A 20,246-nucleotide genomic window follows, 5' to 3' on the forward strand; every position below is an offset into this window, starting at 1 on the left:
AGATACTTTTTCTAGTCTACGTCTAGCAACAGTTGCCGTTTAATGTTATGAAGTTGAGAAAAAATATAAATAATTCATATCTTTCCTTGGATTGCTATTTTTCAGGACAAGTTATAGATACAAATTGAGAACACACATAAAAAGACAAAGTTTTATTAAGAGTATCTTCTACAACAATAATATAAAACACACAATTCAATATGAACTCAAAATTATCACAATATACAATTAATTTAACAGGAAAACTTAATGATTATTGGCACAAAATAATAAACTCTTGGTTTGTTGCAAATAAGTGTGTTAAGATCTAACTTATTATGATAGAATTTGAAATATATAAAATTGAGAAGCGATTCTAAAATATGGGAATTCTTAAACAAGTATTACCTATATGATATATATGCATTTAATATGAAGCTTTCCCAGAATAAAAAGTGATGCAAATGCTGTGGCTATATTTCTGCTCTCTAAGACAAAATTATATCATAGTTTAACAATTAATAGGTAACTTACTGATTCAAATGCTAAAGCTTTTCTAGTGATGCTTGATCTGGTTTCTTTCTTTCTAAATATCGATTATTTTTATTTCATCAATGACATTTAACTTGAGTGAAACACATTTTTACAGTTTTCGAGAGAAAATCATATATATTTGGATAAAGACCTTCTTGTTGGCTATTATATGGAATAGGCATGATTCATGATGTTAAAGTTGGATCTAGCCTGCATTTATCAACAGCTCAATATAGTTCAATATCATTCTTATCATCTATAATGAAAAATTTATTTTTAACAAATCATAGACATTTCTTTTGATGAGATATTCACGTTCAAGAGCATTATTACGCATTACGCATTTGTCCAAACAAGTGTTTCTGGAGCTTTGCGTAATGGAAGAGCTTTTTGAACTGGAACTGGAAATACTTCCACATTAGATGATGATAAAATTACGAATAGAATACTTAAAAACTTATCAATCCTATTGTATTACAGCGATTTAGTATATTTTTGAAAACATTGTGATAATTATACTGGATTACAATTATTGAAGACATTAATTTCGACTAGCGATAGCTCTATTTACACATAAATATCAAGCTAAAATTCATCGGTAAAACATTATAATCTTCTAATTTTCCATGGAAGTTAAAGATACTCTTCCATCGCAGCTGGGTTTATTTTGTGGGCTTCATTCAATTCAACAATTGAATACTTCAGTTTAATCAACTAACGTTCATATAATTTATCTACATAATATCTACAACATACAAACAAAATACAGTACATTATCATCTCATATTATTAAATTATAAAATACTGGTTCTTTTTGATATCGCTTAAAACCTATAGTATTATATCTACAGTTTATACATTTGGCAAACTGAAATTAAATAATTTATCTATCCCAATGGCAATAATAGACTTCTTTGATGTCAGGTGAAATACCAAAGAAAGCATTGAATATTATTTTTTCCAATATTGACATACCTACAGTTAATATACTTCAAGTTTTTTCATGACTCTTTCAATAGAAAAACCTGTTGTGATTGTGAAGCCAGAGAGTTTCACTCGAAATTCAACTCTTAATATTGCTGGTTTCATATCTTGAGTACATGAATGGAATGACAAATAATAAGTACATCGAATCATGTACGGTACAAAAATGTATTCTAAATTTTCAATTGAAATCAAATTTGAATGATTCTGATCATTGAAATCAAATTTGAAGCACCTAAATTTATTCAGTAATAAATTATCCAATGAGAAATATGCACAACTTATTTCATATTGGTTTGCCAACAGAAGAGCTGTACATAATATTAGAGGGTCTTCAAATATTCTGTTGCTTTTTAACGTGCTATGAAAATAGCATGGAAATAAGGGATATACAATCATATAATAATTATTAGAAAAAGACAAGATCTTAAATTATTTTCAAAGTTGGATCAACATTATTAGTTTGCAGCCACACCTTGAATAAACACAGATAAATAACAAATATAATGAGAAACTAAAACTGTACATTACTATCGATTACTTCACAATACATTTACAATAATTTACAACTTCATAATATTATCTCTGATTCTCACACGCACATATTCACACAAACATATAGATGCTCACTAACATCTCACACCTATACAATATCAATAATAAAATTATTTTAATAAGATTAATTTTTGTTCATTGAAACACTCGATTTTTTTCAAAATGGACTCAAATATTATTTTCTAGTAACATGAAATACATAAAAAATTGTTTGATTTCATGTGTACTGTAGAAACAGTTTTTTTAAAGTTGTGTGGTTTGGGTAAAGGTGATTATATTATTTTCACTAAGTGACCAATACCGTAGCTAGTTTTCAATGCAAATGTATTTCTATTCATAAATTTACTAACGGCTTGTGAAATATATCGAATAATATCCACCGATTTGAAATTCATATATCAAAATACTGTACATGAAAATAGTGGAAAATGTAACTTATCTGTTTTCAGGCATATAGCTAGAAACGATAAACATTTTTTTGTAGATGTCAAATCATAGTAAACCTACCCTTGCAACAAATATAAAGATCCACTATTTGACAAATTTCATGATTGAATGGAAAGTTATGCAACACAAGAAACTTATTAACGGAATTGTAATGTAACATTACTGGGATTATTGCAATAAAAGTGATCAAGTAGCTTTCTATTTTATCAAATAAGAAGGATACTGGATGACTTTTATTAATACCAGATAGGAATTGATTTTTACTTTTCGGATTAGAATAAAACTAAATAGAAGAACAAAATTAAACTTATTACACAAACAAATCACAGTTCAGTAGAAGGTAATAATCTTTGACTTTGACTCAGATTTAAGCCTTGTTTTTGCATGCTTGGCAGCAAGAGCTTCTGTAGTACTTGTACTTGCAAAGTCGTGCTTGTACTACAAGCTGGCAGTTGGGAAAAACATCCGTGCAGTCTGGATTATCTGAAAAATAACACAGTCTATATTTCATTCATATTCGATTTCATGGTAATTAATGATATAATTATCGTACCAGCATCAATAATAATATAGGTGATCATTCGAAAAATAATGTACCGTGCAAAAATTTAATCAAGCGATTATGAAAGATTTTGAATCATCTTATATTTTATAATCAGTGACCCTTGATTTTTAAAATTTGACTTCCTTTCCGATTTTAATACAAATAAGAGACAAAAATACAAATCATTAAACATATTTGAATGATTCGTTTATCTTAAAAATGTTCTAATATGAGTTAATATAAGTTAAGTTGATTCCATTGAACACACAGTGACCGCATTGTCATTGTTATGCATGAAGTAAAGCGTGGCAGTAAAATATGGATTAATTATTGAAATCGCAGATGCTACTTTATGGATTAATTAATGAAATCATAAATGATACTGTAACGACCATTATAGTCTATGTATAAAACGAACAGTTTAATTTTATGCACAGTATTTCCTAGAGTAATCAAATGTAAATGTTCTATTTTTAGAATGATAACAGCTACAGCAATATAATACAGATTTGGCTAATGTTAAAAAATATATTCATTCAATATTTGAAAGATTCTTAACATTTTTATTTTTATTGCTACACAAGAATTCTTTGATATACATAATGATTCTCTTGTGTAATGATTCTCGCTGAATTCTTATTGATATGGCTGCAGCTCTTAAAGTAATGATAAATAGATCATGATCATAAATACAAAATATTGCAATAATTACAAATCATGTACTAGGGTATCGTACTCGTTTTGAAATAGGTTATTATCATTTTGTTTCCACAATAGCTATGCCAAAATTCAGCCATTGCTCAATAAGAACGATATAGTTAACCTAGAATAAAGAAAAATACCTGACATTCAGGGCCACTCCATGACTATATTGTATAAAAGTAATAAAAATGCAGTACCGTACCTGTATTGTCAGCCGGAGCTTGTTCTCCTGGGTTATTACTGTCATTGACGGGTGAAGCATCTGTCTTTATCACTTCCTTCTCACCTACAAAAAGTTGTATTTTCAGCAAAAACATTAAAGTCTCAAGTTTACTAGACCATATATTACTTGAAATATTTTCAACTGTACCTCAGACACTTCTAATGAATTGTTCCAACAAATAACGCTACAATTGCATAATAATTGACTGTTATTAGTAATGGTGGATCAACCAAGTTAAACCAGCCGTTTATAATTGGTTATAATATAAACTATTTTGATCTTACACTCTGTGAAATGTGCTGTAAAGATGATTAAATTCAATATTTTTCTGACAATATTTTCCTATTGGAATTCTGCAAAAAAATATAGTTTTGGCTTTAGCCTGTTGTTCCTCTTACAAGGATTTCCATAATTTTTGATGTATGAATTCATGAATTGGTGAATTTACTCTTCACTGCTTACCTGTGCAAGGATGAGCATTGCAAGATCGTCTGACAGCTGGCTTTTTCTGTTCACTGCAAGTTGTAGAGAATAGTTCGTGTTCATCCAGACATCTCAGGTCTCGCTTCTGTACTCCCAATCCACATGGCTTTGAACACTGCAAACGACAAATAATAGGTAACTCATGTCATTCACTTGTATGTATGAATTCATTACACTTACTGTTGTATTCATTTGTCAACTCAATGTCATTTACTGGTATAGCTCATGCTCACGCTCATGCTATAATAAACTGAGAATTTATTCATGTTTTGTCGGGTTATAAAAACTATTTTTTCAGATGGAAATAAATTGGAAGTTGTATTTGTTCAAATACTAATTAATGAATAAATATTATTAAACTTAAATCCCAATTAAATGCTGTGAATCACCCCGAAGACTTCTGCTACTGCAAATATTGACAACAGGGTGAACAGCAAGATGGAAATTCGATGAGTAGAGCGCTACTATACAAAACTTATTTTTCACCGAATTTCCATCTAGCTGTTTACACTGTTGAATATTTGCAATAGCAGAAATCTTTGGGGTGATTTACAGCATGTAGTTGGGATTTTCGTTTGATAATAATATTCTTTCATTCATATTGAATATATGATTGATATTTGAGCCCATTATCATAATCATAATTGGATCATTAGTGGACAACTTTTAAAATATATCTCAATGAACTGATTGTCATATTAAAAGAGCACAGCTCAGAATCGTTTCCATAGGTATCGTATCAACAGAGGAGTTCACCACTTTTATCTCGAAACAAGAATGTTTCCGAAGAAGGTTCTTGAAAATATTTTATTGATACCGCCTCAGGGATGCCCACAGCATATATATGTTTTGATGTCGCAAGTTACGTCATGAGGCTGAATTTTGGGGGGATTTTTGGAAAAAACTAGGGAAAATGGGGGGGATTTTTCAATATACAGTTTTCAAGTACCTAATTGGATACCAAATTTTGAGAATTGGGGGGGGGGGGGAATTTCGCGACATGGACCATTGGGGGGATGGGCACCCCTGTACCGCCGTATTATAAGCATAATCTATAGTGATATTACTTTCAACTGTAAGCTTTCCTTATAAATAAGGTTTCCTTATTAATCATAATATTATTGTTATTATTGACATTTTCAGTTGCCATGTCAATGTGTTTTGAATAAATGAAAACATTCTTATTCTTAATTAATAACAGAGGGAAGTGCATCCCAGTTAACCAATGCTGATATTTGAAGTATAAACCTGGATTCCCACAAATCAGTGCCAGTGAAAGTGATCGGTAGCGGGAGAATATTATTCCCATAAGTATCAATGTGATTATCCATACTCGCTCAGTCGTCCTGAGTGAAAATAGTCCAATCACAAATCTAAGAAATTATATATTCACTTTTGCCGGCCACTTTTACTGTTAGCATAGTAGTATTCTTTTCTCTATGCTGTTAGGTACTGATAATTGGGAATTCAGCTTAAAAAACATAGTGCTTTGCAGTGATGCAATGGTGACAGTTTGAAGTGGTACTGACAGTGGCCCATTCGCCGGTGTACCACTGGGAGCCGCACGGCTGCACCTGGCAGTCCTGTTCGATGTCGGGTCGTTGGTTGAGCTGGCAGCTGTCGGCTGGCACAATGTGCTGCTTGCCACCTATTGTCTCCACACACACCACCGCGCGACTCTGCCGGCCCCAGCCGCACACTGCAGAACACTGCAAAAATGGACCAGATATCCAAACATCGATAACATATATAACAAAAAAGTATATCTCCCAGAAATTCGATTTAAAAATAACCTAAATCAATAAACTAAATTGAGTTTTCATTTTCGATAAGAATAAAATATAATTACAAGTGCATATAACAAAATTTTACTATAAAAATAGAATAAACCACATTTTTATACTAAAGTGATGAATAGTATTTCTCCATATATCATATTTATTATTTTCATATTCATTATTTTTCATCCAGTGACCTCCTATGCAAAGAGTATAAGTGGATTTGGCAAATCAAAACACAATCCATAATAATAGTAATACAATAAAGATAAATTGCTCAAAACAGACTTATAATAAATTACAGTAGATCAGTTGCGACCTGAAAGCTCTGACAACAGACCTGAATCAGCCAGGTCACTCGATATTTTCATTATTCTAGCAGTCGATGGTTCTGCAACCAGAAAACTCTTGACTGCTACCGAACCGCTGCAATTTAAAACTTTTTCTCGTGATTGAGCCATATATAGAACGAAATATTGAGAGGCTATTGTGAAATATACTTACACTATTATTGTAATATGAAAAATATTTATAGGTAATTTATTGCAAATTTTTATACCAAATGTATCATAACTTTAGGCTGTTTTGGATAACCTATGATAGGGAATATCAATCCTATGACAATTTCTTGTGTTATAGCTATGAGTTTGATGCCTTAATTTTAAATTGGATGAGTTTTTTTTAACATGCAACGATACAGTATATATGTAAAAATTCACTTATTGTCATTATTCTAAGCTGGACGAAAAGAGGCTTACAGTGTGCTAGTCTATGAGAATCAGTTAAAACCCTGACCACCTTCTTTTGTAATAATAAAATATTTTCTGCATGACTACTATTCCCCACAGTAGTATGCCATATGTTGCAATACTCTGAAAAAAGGCAAAATATATCGATCTCAAATAATTATCTGGAACATGATTTTTCAGTTGTCTGATCAGATAAATCACTCTTAAAAGTTTACTTGATATATAATTAATATGAGCTTCCCAAGTCAAATATCTGTCGATGAATATCCCCAGAAATTTTACATTGCTTATTGCATCCACACAATCTAAGCCACCTCTAAGGGTGAAGTGCATAGTCTGTGTTTTATTCTCGTTGAGCATGAAGCCGTTAGCCCTAAACCATGTCGCTGCTTGCATCAGAGTGGTCTCAGTTAGATTTTTAAGATTTTGAAGGTCAGTACATTTATTGATAAATGTTGTGTCATCAGCATACAGTATTGAACGGCAATTTAGAACAGCAGGAAGGTCATTTATCATAAGAATAAAGAGCAATGGCCCGAGAACTGATCCCTGTGGGACACCGAATTTTACACATGCTACATCTGATCTCTTATCTCCAATACACACCACTTGTCTACGTCCCACAAGATAAGTTTTAAATAAGCTAAGATCTGCTCCACAAACGCCATAAAATTTCAATTTATCCAGTAAGAGAGAGTGCACAACACAATCAAAAGCTTTGCCCAGGTCACAAAAGGTCACCTGAGCATACTCTTTATTTTCAAAAGCGCTCAGAATATTCTTGACAAGAGCATCCATGGCTCCAGTAGTTGACCTACCCTTAACAAATCCATTCTGAGCATTACTTATAATATTGTGCTCTTGAAAATATTCATATAACTGCCTATGCATTATGGTCTCAAGGACTTTTGAAAAACATGGCACCAATGAGATGGGACGATAGCTACCTGGAATATCTTTTGGCCCCTTCTTATAGACAGGTACAATTCTGGAAACTTTCAGCACTTCAGGAAAAACTCCATCTCTCAGGCATCTATTTATACAATATGTGAATGGATTTATAATATTATGAATAATTTTCTTCAATAGATTACTTGAAAAGCCGTAAATATCAACACTGGATGAAGCTTTGAAACTAAGAACTATATCAAGCACTTCACGTGTGGAGACTTTGTGAAATGAGAATTTGGGCTTATCCTGGTTAAGAGGGAAATTGAAGTTTTGCTCCAATAAATTAATTGCCGTTAAATTGGGCCAGTCAATCTTATCATGAACATCCATCACTGCGTCCAAGAAAAAGTTATTCATTTCATTGGGTGTGAATGGAATTGGATCTTTTCGAGCCTCTTCCTGAACAGATTCTATTATTTTCCATGCGGCTTTGCACTTATTACTAGTAGACTCAATTTTAGAAATGTTATAATGTTTTCTTAGCTCTATTAATTAACTGCTTATATGATCTTCTAATATCTAAATATGCCTTCCTAGCTTCATCAGTATTATCTCTCCTTGAAATATCTAAATATAACAATACTGTGTTTTTCATTTTCGCTAATTGCGGTGTGTACCAGTTTTTTAGTTTTGTTTTTCTTGTTTTCTTTGCGCCTTGATGATTATTCACAACTATTTTTCTTTCAGGAATGAACATATTAAATATACTATAATATTCTAAAATATTATAATATTGTAAAATGATATTGCAGGTCTATGAGTCGCTTAGGAAGTAGGTAGTTACAAAGAAAATATTATTTCACGAGGAATATCGTGTAAGGCACTGTGGAGCATTGATGAGAATAATTGAAAGTACCACAGGTCTCACAGCCACTATTTTAATAAATATAATCTACAAAAAGATTTGAAAATCAATAGCTAGCTTGTAACATATTTATATAGCATTTCTCAAGTCTTTTGTGAGGTCCAGCTACTCTTATCTATCTGGAAATTAAAATCTAAGTAGGCCTACCCTCTTTAAAGCTACAACCATAATATTGAGAATACATGAGGTTTTTTGATAGAGAAAGGGTACTTGTATTTTCAATTTCCAGATTTGTTGTATAATGGATGGATTACCTGAGTCCAAGCGCCAGAAAACCACTTTGGTCCGCACTGCTTATCACTGGAGCAAGCTCTACTGTCCTCTGGCCGAGTGCTCGGATCACACTGACCGCCAGAGCAGTGAACCTTCCTTGTCTGCACTCCTGTTCCACACCCTTCTGAACACTGAAAGAGTCGTGAGGTTGCGGATTAGTACGAGTACAATATTAGGCAGTATTAAAAATTTACATCATACTCAATTATCTTGCATATTCATTCAGAATTCGAATTGTTGAGCTGTATTAATTTATTGCTAGAATTCAAATAAGCTATGATGAACAGTAAATCTTAACAAATTATAAAAATGTCACTAATCACTACCGTATAGTGAGATTAACATTATAAAGTCAGCACCTGGTTAACATTCGTGTTGCTATCCTTGTCTGTCATTAAACAAAGCAGATAGCTCTATCATTTTCTACCTCCGCACTTTGTTGCCAAAGTTGTTGCTTTGTTGAATCTTATTTATGCTTGTGGGTTTTATTGAGGAATAAAATTTAGGCAACCAACGATTTGGCAACAGTGCGAAGATGAAACGTTTGTTGACTATGAAAGAACCAACATATTTTATCCCAATTATCAAAATTTCAAATTAAATTTGATTATTACAAGAATCAGCAAATCGTTTAATAATATTAATAAATAGTATACAAATATTACTCATTACACCATATCATTATAACGGATTAACTTGAATCACAGCTATCTAATATAAACGGAGGTTTATTTCAGGTAAACTATAGGCAAATGATAATTATGATATAGATAAATGATAGGCAAACTATAGCCTTATCATTACCATTGACTCTATAGCGTGACTATCTAGTAAGAGTTCCCAAAAGCCTGTTGCATGAGCCTCACCTTATAAATTATTTGAAAAATGGTTATTTCACTCTGTAACTAAGCAGATATTTTTTAATGACTAGTATTAGCTCATCCTTAGGTAGCTCAAAATAATACAGTATGATAAAAATTGATAACATAATAAAGTTAATAACTTTCAACTCAATAAATTATTTTCAACTAACTAATATGTGCGAGCTATTATTTTACCTGTTGCGACCACTCAGTGTAGAACCAGGCAGGCGCACCAAGGTTGGCGTCATTGGGGGAGCAGGGGGTGAGGAAGCAGGCGCGCGTCCGCTGCAGGTGGGGCGCAGGGGGGCGCAGGCATGCCCCTTCGGCCACAGTCATGATGAGGTCTGCGGTGATCTCCTGTCGGCACACCAGTTCGCGGGTCTGCACTCCCTCGCCGCAAGTCACCGAGCACGCGCTCCATTCACCGCCCACCCATCTAACCCAACCAAACGAGTCAATGAAAAAAGAGAAAAAATAATTGATAAGTAATAAATGGATCAGTCAATTTGGTCAGTTAAAAATTAGGGATGATCATTTAGGAAAATGACACAATTTACAGAAAAAATGATTGATTACCCGCTTGGAGTGTTTAAAACACCAAGCGTGTTTATTACAGTATTTGATAAACTAATACCCACATCAAGTGTTTATTTGATGTGGTGGTTAGCTAGCAAGCCGTTTTGTCTCAGTACCTAACAGGATACTAGATACCTAACCAGATACCTAACTAGATACAGTAATGTATGTAAGGACTAACCATTTTTTGTAATTTTTGTTGAATTGTTAGATTATCCCGCTGTGTCAAAATTGATGGGGATGACTAGAATAAACCATATGAGAATTTACGTACCGTATCTATGTTTAACGTAAATTTACACATAAAGCATTGATGGAACCTCCTACTGAAATTATTGTGAACTTTTCTACACTATTATTTTTCCCATTCAGTTTTTGGAACTCACTTTTCAATGTATTACTATATTGCTAAAGCTCTTCCATTCAAATGTATAAGATTAGAGTATCTTGTTAATTTTTTGCCGCAATCCTAATTATTTGCACATGGACAAAAATGTTATATTTCTCTTGGTCTCTAGCTATGAGACCGATTTTTGATTAGTATCCAATTCGTGTCATAAGTTCAAGAAATACAAAAATTTACTCCATTTCGATAGAAAAATAAGTTAAAGGCTATAAGAATTAGCTCTGATGTTGCTTCAACATCAAATGATTGTCACTAATTGTGGTCATATTATAAAACCTTCAATATCGTATCATTATAAAAAGTATCAAGTCAATTAAAAGAATAAATAGGTTTGAATCTTATAACCAGTGTAACGACCAAGATTTTGAAAAATTTCACCATTATAGTATATTGAATTATATATTACGGTAACTGAAGAAATAATATTTATCCATTTTTGTTCGTTCAATAAACCTGAATATTTATTTATTCAATCATTAAAAATTACACAACTTACAGAAAAGTACCACAGGCTTACGCCCAAAACGAATCCAATTATAATAAACTGTTCACTTCATAAGATCACCTTACGATTAAGATTAACGTCTCATGTCATACACTGTATAATAAGTTACTTGAATTTTTCTGAAGATAGTTCCTACTTTTGTCAAATAAATCATTATTAAAAATTTGAATCGTAAAAAATATATCTATTCTCAATCAATGTAATATATTTTTGTCAATGAAGAATATTGTTAGAATGTAGCATGGTACATTCAAGTGAGCTCAATAAAAATGTCCAACTCTTAACTCAACCAAGATTATAACATTTCATTGTGTATTGTGTTGTGATTTTACCTGTAAGAGTCCACATTATTGCCAGAAGGTACTCCATCACTCGGAATATTCAAACCATCTGTAAAAAGGATGATACATTGTTAGAAATAGAGAAATAGGAAGGAAGATCGATTCAAGCAGATTCAAAACGATCTTATATTAAAGGCAATTTGAGCCTGAAAGTTCAAAGCTTAGTGTAAATGGAATGCTTGAAATCGATGGAGATCGAAGAGAATTAATATAGATCCATTTTTCCTTCTTGAAGTTTATGGAGTTGCTAACTTCTGACTTTAAAGTGTCAAATTTGTAATTCACTTTTGGTTTTTAAATTTTTGAGTTACATATCTGAGAATTCAAATTAGAATGGACCATCAATATTTGGACTATAATTTTTATGTGACTAATCGAGGAGAGGAAGAAGATTTGAATGATTACTTGTTTCTTACTCCCTGAGGAATATAGTAATCGTTATTTAATCGCATCATCCAAACATAACAATTTAATATTTTATGAAACATAAATACTTCTATACATATCTCACAGTATAAATATAAATCTGGGTATCCTTTTAAAATTATTTCGTCACGAAATGCTTCGGCTACTATTAAATGTCATTCATACTAATTCGCTCGGCTACTGGCTACTCGGCATACTAATTCATACTACTGGCATTAGTAGCCGAAACATGTCGTGACAAAATAATTTGAAAAGGGTACTCAGATTTATATTCAAAAGTAGCACTAAAGGAAAAATACAATATCTCACAGTATTTTCAAATACCATGAGAATTGATACCGGTTTCGAAATTTTTAAAGAGTTTTCGGTATTGCACACATTCTGAAAACTAAATATGTAAGACATGGATGAGCAGCATGGAACGATCAAAATATAATATTATTTTTCCTTCTCTTGAATAATACGATTGAAATTGAGTGTATAATACCTGGGGGCTGGTTGATGAGTGGAGGTGCGATTGGAGCCTCCTGTGGAGGGAACAGCATCGAATCGGCTTGTGACATCGGAAGTTGGTATTGGTATTTGATACCTGAGTTCGGCTGTTGATAGATTAACTGAAATTGAATAAATATATTGGAATAAGTTACAAAATGAGGGAAACTTGGTTCATGCACAACTATCTTTCATCCCTTGTCCAATTCGACTTACTTGAGAAGATAATTCTGCAAGATAAAATTACCTATTTATTCCCAAAGATCATGCTTAGGACAACGTTTATAGAACAACGTTTCAATTACTCGAGTAAAGGCATAAAGATCAGTAAAGGCATAAAGATCAGTAAAGGCATAGGCTAGCGAGAAGATAGCATGATCTCATGATATCTTTTGATATCTCTATGGTAATGGCGAATCAGGCTTATCAGTTGGGATTCAAAATTCAGCCAGAGTATGATAGGCTACTATGGTGTGATTCACGTTAATCTGTCAGCATTGGTTGAATGGAAAGTATCGATATCATTTGAAATGAATGCTGACAGATTGAAAAGTGAATCTCATCTTGAAGTGTCACACTCGTCTTCTTTCCATATATTTTGAATCTTCTTCCTTGTCTTGAGCCTTGCCTTGTCTATTCTCCATCTCTCGGCATCCGAATTCTTTTCCGCTTTGCCACTTGTGTCTTCGCAGAGCTGTCTACTTGCACTTTTTACATTAATTTTAGCTGTGCATTATTTGTTTTTATTGTTTCCTTCCTTCCTATTTCTAAACTAGGCTAGAACTAGGTTACTCCGTCATACAGGAGGGTATGAACCTCCTTTTCTTCTCCTCCTCCTTTATTTTCACCCTTTCTTCTTCTTGCTCCCTTCCTGTTTCTCCGCTATTCTTTCTTACTCTCTTATTTGTCCTTTTACGGTTAAGTGCTGAAGGGGAGGATCCTCGATACCCTCTATGAGAATGGAATTCTTAAGGTCCAAACTTCACCGTTTCATGTGAAAACATTACAGTAGTACCTTAACTTTCGCATAGTTCATCATTTTTCTTGCTCAATAATATTGTAGAACTCTTTAGTTTAATATGATTCACCATGCTATTTCACTGTTATTGGTATTTACTTCTAACGCTAGAACGTAAGTTGAATTTTGTTTTGTTAAACATATGGATAAAGGAATCTGAATTTGAATCCTTTATTCTTATGGGTTTTTATTTTTTTTCTTTACTTTTCGCTCTACTCGCCTAATTATGAAATGCTTGATTTCTTTCCATCCCCCAGATTTAACCTCTGATTGGCTCCTCACTTTTCGTTTGCTACTTCCTCATCCTCCTACCTCTTTTCTCTTCTTGCTTTTGTTATCCAAATTCTCCCTTCATATTCTGTCTCATAGAGAGAGATGGGATGTAGAGTAAAAGTGAGAAATAAAACTAGAGACAGTTTTAGATAAGTAAATAAGAGTACAGTAACCTATTAAGTTTTTTACGGATATCACTAATTCTCTTTTACTGAAATCAAAATGAAAATTCAAAAACTCTTCTCTCATCTTATTATGACATATTTCGATTTCATCATAGTCATGATCAAGTAATGCCGTTTTAATTAATAAAATATTAATTCTAATTCTTATCAAATCCTGAATTTCAATTCCTGGCTACCTGGATTTTTATTTTAGTAAAAGAAAGGTACTGAAACTGTACCTACCATAAGGTCGATGGGTTGGTCGAGAGGCCCTGGTGCTGCAATGGACTCCCCGGCGTCGCGACGGTACACGAACTTGGTTCCCACAGCCTCGTAGTCTCCCGACCAGTTGATCGCCCAGTTGCCATTCAACACATAGGTGCCGTCGACACGTCTCAGTGCTGAAATTGTTGCATACAGACATTAATATTAATCAGTATATAATATATTAGCAAGTTTCGATATCAGTCTCAGCCGCCTCTCACATCTCATATGCTAGTTTTTTCCTATCTATCCAGTCTCCCCCATTCATATTCCTGTCTATCACTTCAATAGTAATAATTATTGGTATTAATGAATAATTATTGTGTCAAAAGAAGTGTGTGAAAAGAATGATACAAATGATACAATGAACACAAATCTGAAAAACAGATTTGTGTTTTTTATTCAATTATGGAACGGTTCTACAATATTGACAATGACTCAGTCGAATAGGCTAATATAGTTTGGAATAGTACAGTCACTTGAAAAATGTAGGTCTACTATTTACTGCCTGAGGGTGATGAATTGATTAAACTAATTGTAAAAAATGATGTATTATTAAATGGAGACTCATGTTCTGGGATGAAGAGAATTTCCACAATTTTTTAAATAATTTTGTATGATTGAAATACTGTACTGGGAAGTAGTGCCACAACACGTTCAACATTTAACATGCATTAGATAGTGAGTACCTTTCCAATAGCACTCTACTTGCAAAGTGTCTCAAGAATTTAGTACATCATTTCTACAGTAGAGAAAAGAATATGAATCTAAACCTTCCCGTACATTCAACACATCAACATTTAGAAACAATAAGACAAAATATATAGCTATCCCTATCAAAACATACGATTTTCGTAGAAATACTTTGAAGGTGTACTCAAAAACGTTATCCGACCCTACACAATTGAAGAATTATGAACCAGTTGAAAATTTAACCACAGTTAAAAAGTTGGTTCGGATTATATTTATGGTTATTCTGATTATGAAAATATACCACAATCATGGTTCTTGCTCAGAAGCATAATCAATTATAAATTATCACATTCACAGAATAAAGAAACAACTTTGTTTTTTACAAATGTTTCTCAAATTTTGTTGAGAAATCAACATTCTTTCTTTACTACGTGCCACACTTATTATTTCTTATTATGATTCTTCTGATCGAGAACCGTAATTGAAAAGTTACGAACATAAACCAGACAACACTTTGGAGATTTGAAGAGTTGACTCACCTAGATAGTTGCGCGTGGGCTTGAGATGCGATATGGAAATGTTGCAGGCGGCGCGCGGAATCTGCGTGATGAGGTTGTATCCGAGTGGAAGCTGTGGCCGCGTGAAGAGACCCGACACGACGCGACAAGTGCTGTTGTTGCCGCCGCAGACGCCGCAGCTGTCCAGTCGTCGCTCCGACCCGATCACTCCGTCGCAGCCCACACTCTGCAAACAAACAGACAAACATTTCACATCAGGGCAAGCTCTCAACTGATACGATGGTCTGATCTCACAGCAAACAATCACAGCGTCGCACTTTCGCCACTCAAAACACTTGGATCTGTACTCCTCCTCTATAGTGATATGAGTAGATTGATACAGCGAACTATATGAATGGATGGAAAATGGATATGGTGTATCACTGCTACTCGACAAAGGTTAGGCGAGAGTTGACAAACATTTTCATATCACCCAAACAATCATCAAGCTTTGGTCACGCTGAACACTTAGATCATACATGCTAGTATACGATAAATGTGTATAGTGCATTCCTGACATTAGCTTGTTCCCCAAAATACACAATTTGAGTTTTGATACTATTATGTATCATAGTGTAGGAACTCATATCATCAGTTTGATTACTCAGAACACTTGAATCAATATAGCTTTTAGTATACGGGACATGGGTACATAGAAAAATATACAGTATATACAATGCATTCGTAACACTAGCTTGCTCTCCTACATACAAACTAAAGTTTCAAAAATATTATTTATCATAGTGTGAGAACTTCCTCACTTCCTTCATGGAGGAATCACCTGGAGGATTCCTGTACCTTATGGTATGTGGTAAACTAGGTACTCGATCTGATGTTGGACCTTAGAATAGAACAACTTTAGAATTTGAGAGAGCATATTGAAAGAACATAGGTATACCAAAGGATCGAGACTTCCTTCAATTAGGCCTAGAAGCACCTGATCCGACCTTATACACTTTCACTGTGGGTTATCTTTACAGGCCTGTCGATACTCCGTTTTCTCTGTGGCTTGTATGTAATAACTGCTCCAGGAATCCTATCAAACATAATCCTTTCAATATAACGATTCTAAAGTTATTTTATTATAAGATTAGCTTCAGATCAATTAGTCTACCAGATATTATAACTATAAATATATAAATGCAAACATTCAGTTGACCCAATTCTCTTCTCATGTATGCTAGGCCTGCCTATTCGTAGCTCCAGGGAATCTAGACACTCAAATCACATCCCTCCGTTATTGATGCTGTGTGATGGAAATATTGTTTTTGGATACAGAATACAGAGGTCGTATCGTCGTTTGTTGTTTTTGCTAATGGTTTGAATGGAAACGTAAGTGCTTTGCATTGTAAAAGTATGAAGCTGGATTCCCACATGTGTAACCTAATCAGTGAACGTTTGCGGTACAGTGAAAATATAATTTTCATAAATTCGAACTCGACTTTTCATTCTAGCTTGACAGGGCTGAGTGGCCATAGCCCCATTAGAACTATAAAACTCTTGAGGATAATGTTTCTACTGTACCGGATACATTCATTGATCCCATATACTAATCAACTGTATATATGAGTCGATCCTGAATTATTGTTGGATAGAATTAATATTCTACTCTTTATACCAATGTGGAACTTTCCCATCACTTTCACATTTCAATTTCAAATTCAAATTCTATTGTTCGCAACAACGATCATTGTTGTATCATAGCCACCTCTAATACTGTATTACTGTACTAATACTGTACTACTGTACTATACTAATACTGTATTAGAGGTGGATATGGTTGTATTAAATACTCTAGTGAACATATGAGACTCATGAACTTATTAGCCCTCATTTTACAATCATAATAAGCTTCTTATAATAATACCTATTTGATGGGTGATTGCGTAATGTATTGATTTTCCAATGAGAATTTCAAGCACTGGACGCCACCATTTGTTGTATTCATGAATCCAATGAGTTTTTGAGAAGAAAATAAACTTCAATCATGCATATAATTGACCCTAAAGTTTTAAATATCATTGTACTAATAATTAAATGATAATGAATAGCAAAATAGTCAACTTTATAGCTGAAATTTAAGACTTGGACGATAACAAGGGCTTTGAACTTGGTGCTTGAATACCGAGAGTTATTGTAGATTTTGGATGGAAACATAGTATTTGGAACTAGGTGGAAAAGCTAGAGCAAGGTAAGAGATAGGAAGAGGAAAGCTGGTTGTGAGGAGAGGAGAGGAGAGGGAGGATTATCGGCTTGTTTGTGGCCGCATCTTGCCTGCATTGATTCCACCGCAAGAAATTCGAACCTTCTTGAGCAAGGTGCAAGCAGTCTTGTACAACATTGTAAACACAAGCAGCTTACCGAGATAATCCCTTTCTGCCGAGGCTTTACCAACATACATGATTTGTTTGTTTGCTATCCAAACTTCATAGTGTAGGCTGAGGGTTTATTGGTGTGAGCTGCAAATAAGGTGAAGCTGATAGGTGACTACAGTACATACTTAATTGCATGATAATAGTGAAGTTAATTTTGAAATATCAAACATTTATCATCCGAAATGTATGAAAAGTTTTGATTACTAGAAGTTTAAATACCAATAATACAATTTCAATAATACAATAAATTTAGTGAATAATTTATATCAAGGAACAAAACAAATCAATTGCAATAAATGAAATATATAATGAATAACTTCTGGACTTGAAAAATATCAGAAATGATTCAAAAAGAAGAGAAGAAAACATATGAATGTGAATACTTATAACTTAAACAAAAGCTCTATACCAAACATTAGTTCTAATGTTTATTTTTATTTATAAAGTTATTTATTCATCTTGTTCAATGTTTATAGAATAGATGGGAGTTAAAGATTGAGATCCAAACTAAAGATTCAACGAATAAAGAAGTTGTTTTCCAATATTCCGGAGTTCTTAGCTTTTCAAACTAACTGGTAGTTAAAGAGTTGATGCTCGAAACATCTCTTGATGAAAATCTCTTCATTGAACCTGCCAGATAATGACGTGCATCCAAAACACATGCGTACAACTTTTTGATATCTGATATGCCTTCCAACACGACCGTTCTTGATTCACATGTTTCGAAGAAGTATCGAGAAATTAAATAAAAATGTAGCTTACAAGTGAGAAGACTACATTAGATTGTGGATAAGATGTGCAGTTTTGTAGCCTACTAGAGTTCAGTGAAGATCTACATTATGCTGGAGCAATTTGATTGGAGTTATGCTTTCAGCAACATTCTGCTTGCTTGAAATTGATGGCGGATTAGCTGCAATAGATTATCTGTAGCCTGAAAGCATGACTGTCTCATTAAATTCATAATGAGTAAAATACTCAACAAGTTCAACTCTAATCGTTTGATCTAGTTATGCCCAATCGGAAAAGCACTTGATAACTTGAGAGCAGTGCATGCATTTATTAATGTTTAGTGAATATATAGAGCCTGCAGCAGGCTTGAGACTTTGATTTGCATAAGAGTTCTACAGTGTTATATCATTATATATTATATGCAATGTTTCTATATCGTGTAGTATAGCTATAGTTTAATGGATGTAGTATAGTTATACAGTAGTGTAGACGTGTATATTGTTTGCCACTCTGATATATAAAAGCCCTTCTGAATTTATTACAAGCATAAATTAGTCTAGATATCAACAGACTCGTTTTCAGAGAGTTGTACGGTACATTTGCATACTGACGCCGTGTTATGTTTGTTTACTGTTTCAGCATGGAGTAAATTAAAAAAATTCAGCTTTCGGCGAGATGAAGATTCACAGAGTTTTTCAGTTCAAAATTTGGCAACATTGCACATCAAGATTGATGCAGATAGTTCTATTCATTTTTGCTTTCAATCAAGTAAAATAGATTCAATCAAGTATTAGAATTTGATTCCTGATTATGAATAATGTCATGATGATGATATTATAGTAAATTGAAAGAAAGAAGAAACATTGGAGGAATTGGATTTGTATTGAGAGTCATCAATCGCTTTCCGAGCGTATAATTATTTATCAAGAACTATGTCGATACACAAGGAACATGAGAAAACATGCTGAATTATATCTAGGGAACAAACTAAAGACTTTGATGAAAATGACTATCTAATTGTACTGGGTGGCTCAAATAATATAAATGAACCTAACTTGAATCATCTTCCTCAAGTAACAGAAAAAATCAAGGAAATTGTGCCACTCAGCAAAAAAACAAACTTAATAATAAGTACAATTCCTAATAGGTTTGATAGGCCAGAGTTAAATGAAGCAATCATTTCGACAAACAAATCAATCCATAATACAATCAACAGCCTAAAAAATAAGAATTCTAAACAACTGGGGATTTGTTTTCTAAATGAAAGGCTGAAAAGACATAACTTCACTAATCATGGGTTGCATCTAAATCGATCTGGCAAAGTAATATTTTGTAATAGATTGGCAGAGCTGATTGAAAGCCGTTTGCAATCCTCTGGTTTAAAAACAGTCAAAAAAACAAATAACGATTTTTTAGTAAATTGGCTCAAAACAGGGAAAGGGAAATAGCTACAAATGCTAGAGATAGAGTAGCACAAGATGGTAAGGTTTTTAGTAT

General features: G+C 33.3%; 1 protein-coding gene across 1 annotated transcript in view; it reads right to left on the reverse strand.

The window, feature by feature from the left end:
- Positions 1-137: 137 nt before the first annotated feature.
- Positions 138-20,246, reverse strand: part of LOC111049685 (thrombospondin type-1 domain-containing protein 4) — a 488,755-nt gene continuing 468,646 nt past the window's right edge. The window contains exons 8-17 of the mRNA XM_039420017.1: positions 15,628-15,832; positions 14,375-14,532; positions 12,672-12,798; positions 11,750-11,807; positions 10,126-10,366; positions 9,049-9,198; positions 5,981-6,160; positions 4,431-4,566; positions 3,948-4,031; positions 138-2,982 (exon numbers count right to left, since the gene is read on the reverse strand). Coding sequence (XP_039275951.1) covers positions 2,867-2,982; positions 3,948-4,031; positions 4,431-4,566; positions 5,981-6,160; positions 9,049-9,198; positions 10,126-10,366; positions 11,750-11,807; positions 12,672-12,798; positions 14,375-14,532; positions 15,628-15,832 — 1,455 coding nt within the window. The 3' untranslated portion in view covers positions 138-2,866. The remainder of the gene's footprint in view (positions 2,983-3,947; positions 4,032-4,430; positions 4,567-5,980; positions 6,161-9,048; positions 9,199-10,125; positions 10,367-11,749; positions 11,808-12,671; positions 12,799-14,374; positions 14,533-15,627; positions 15,833-20,246) is intronic.

This window comes from Nilaparvata lugens, chromosome 2 (genome assembly GCF_014356525.2).
Source record: "Nilaparvata lugens isolate BPH chromosome 2, ASM1435652v1, whole genome shotgun sequence".
Taxonomy (NCBI): Eukaryota; Metazoa; Arthropoda; class Insecta; order Hemiptera; family Delphacidae; genus Nilaparvata; species Nilaparvata lugens.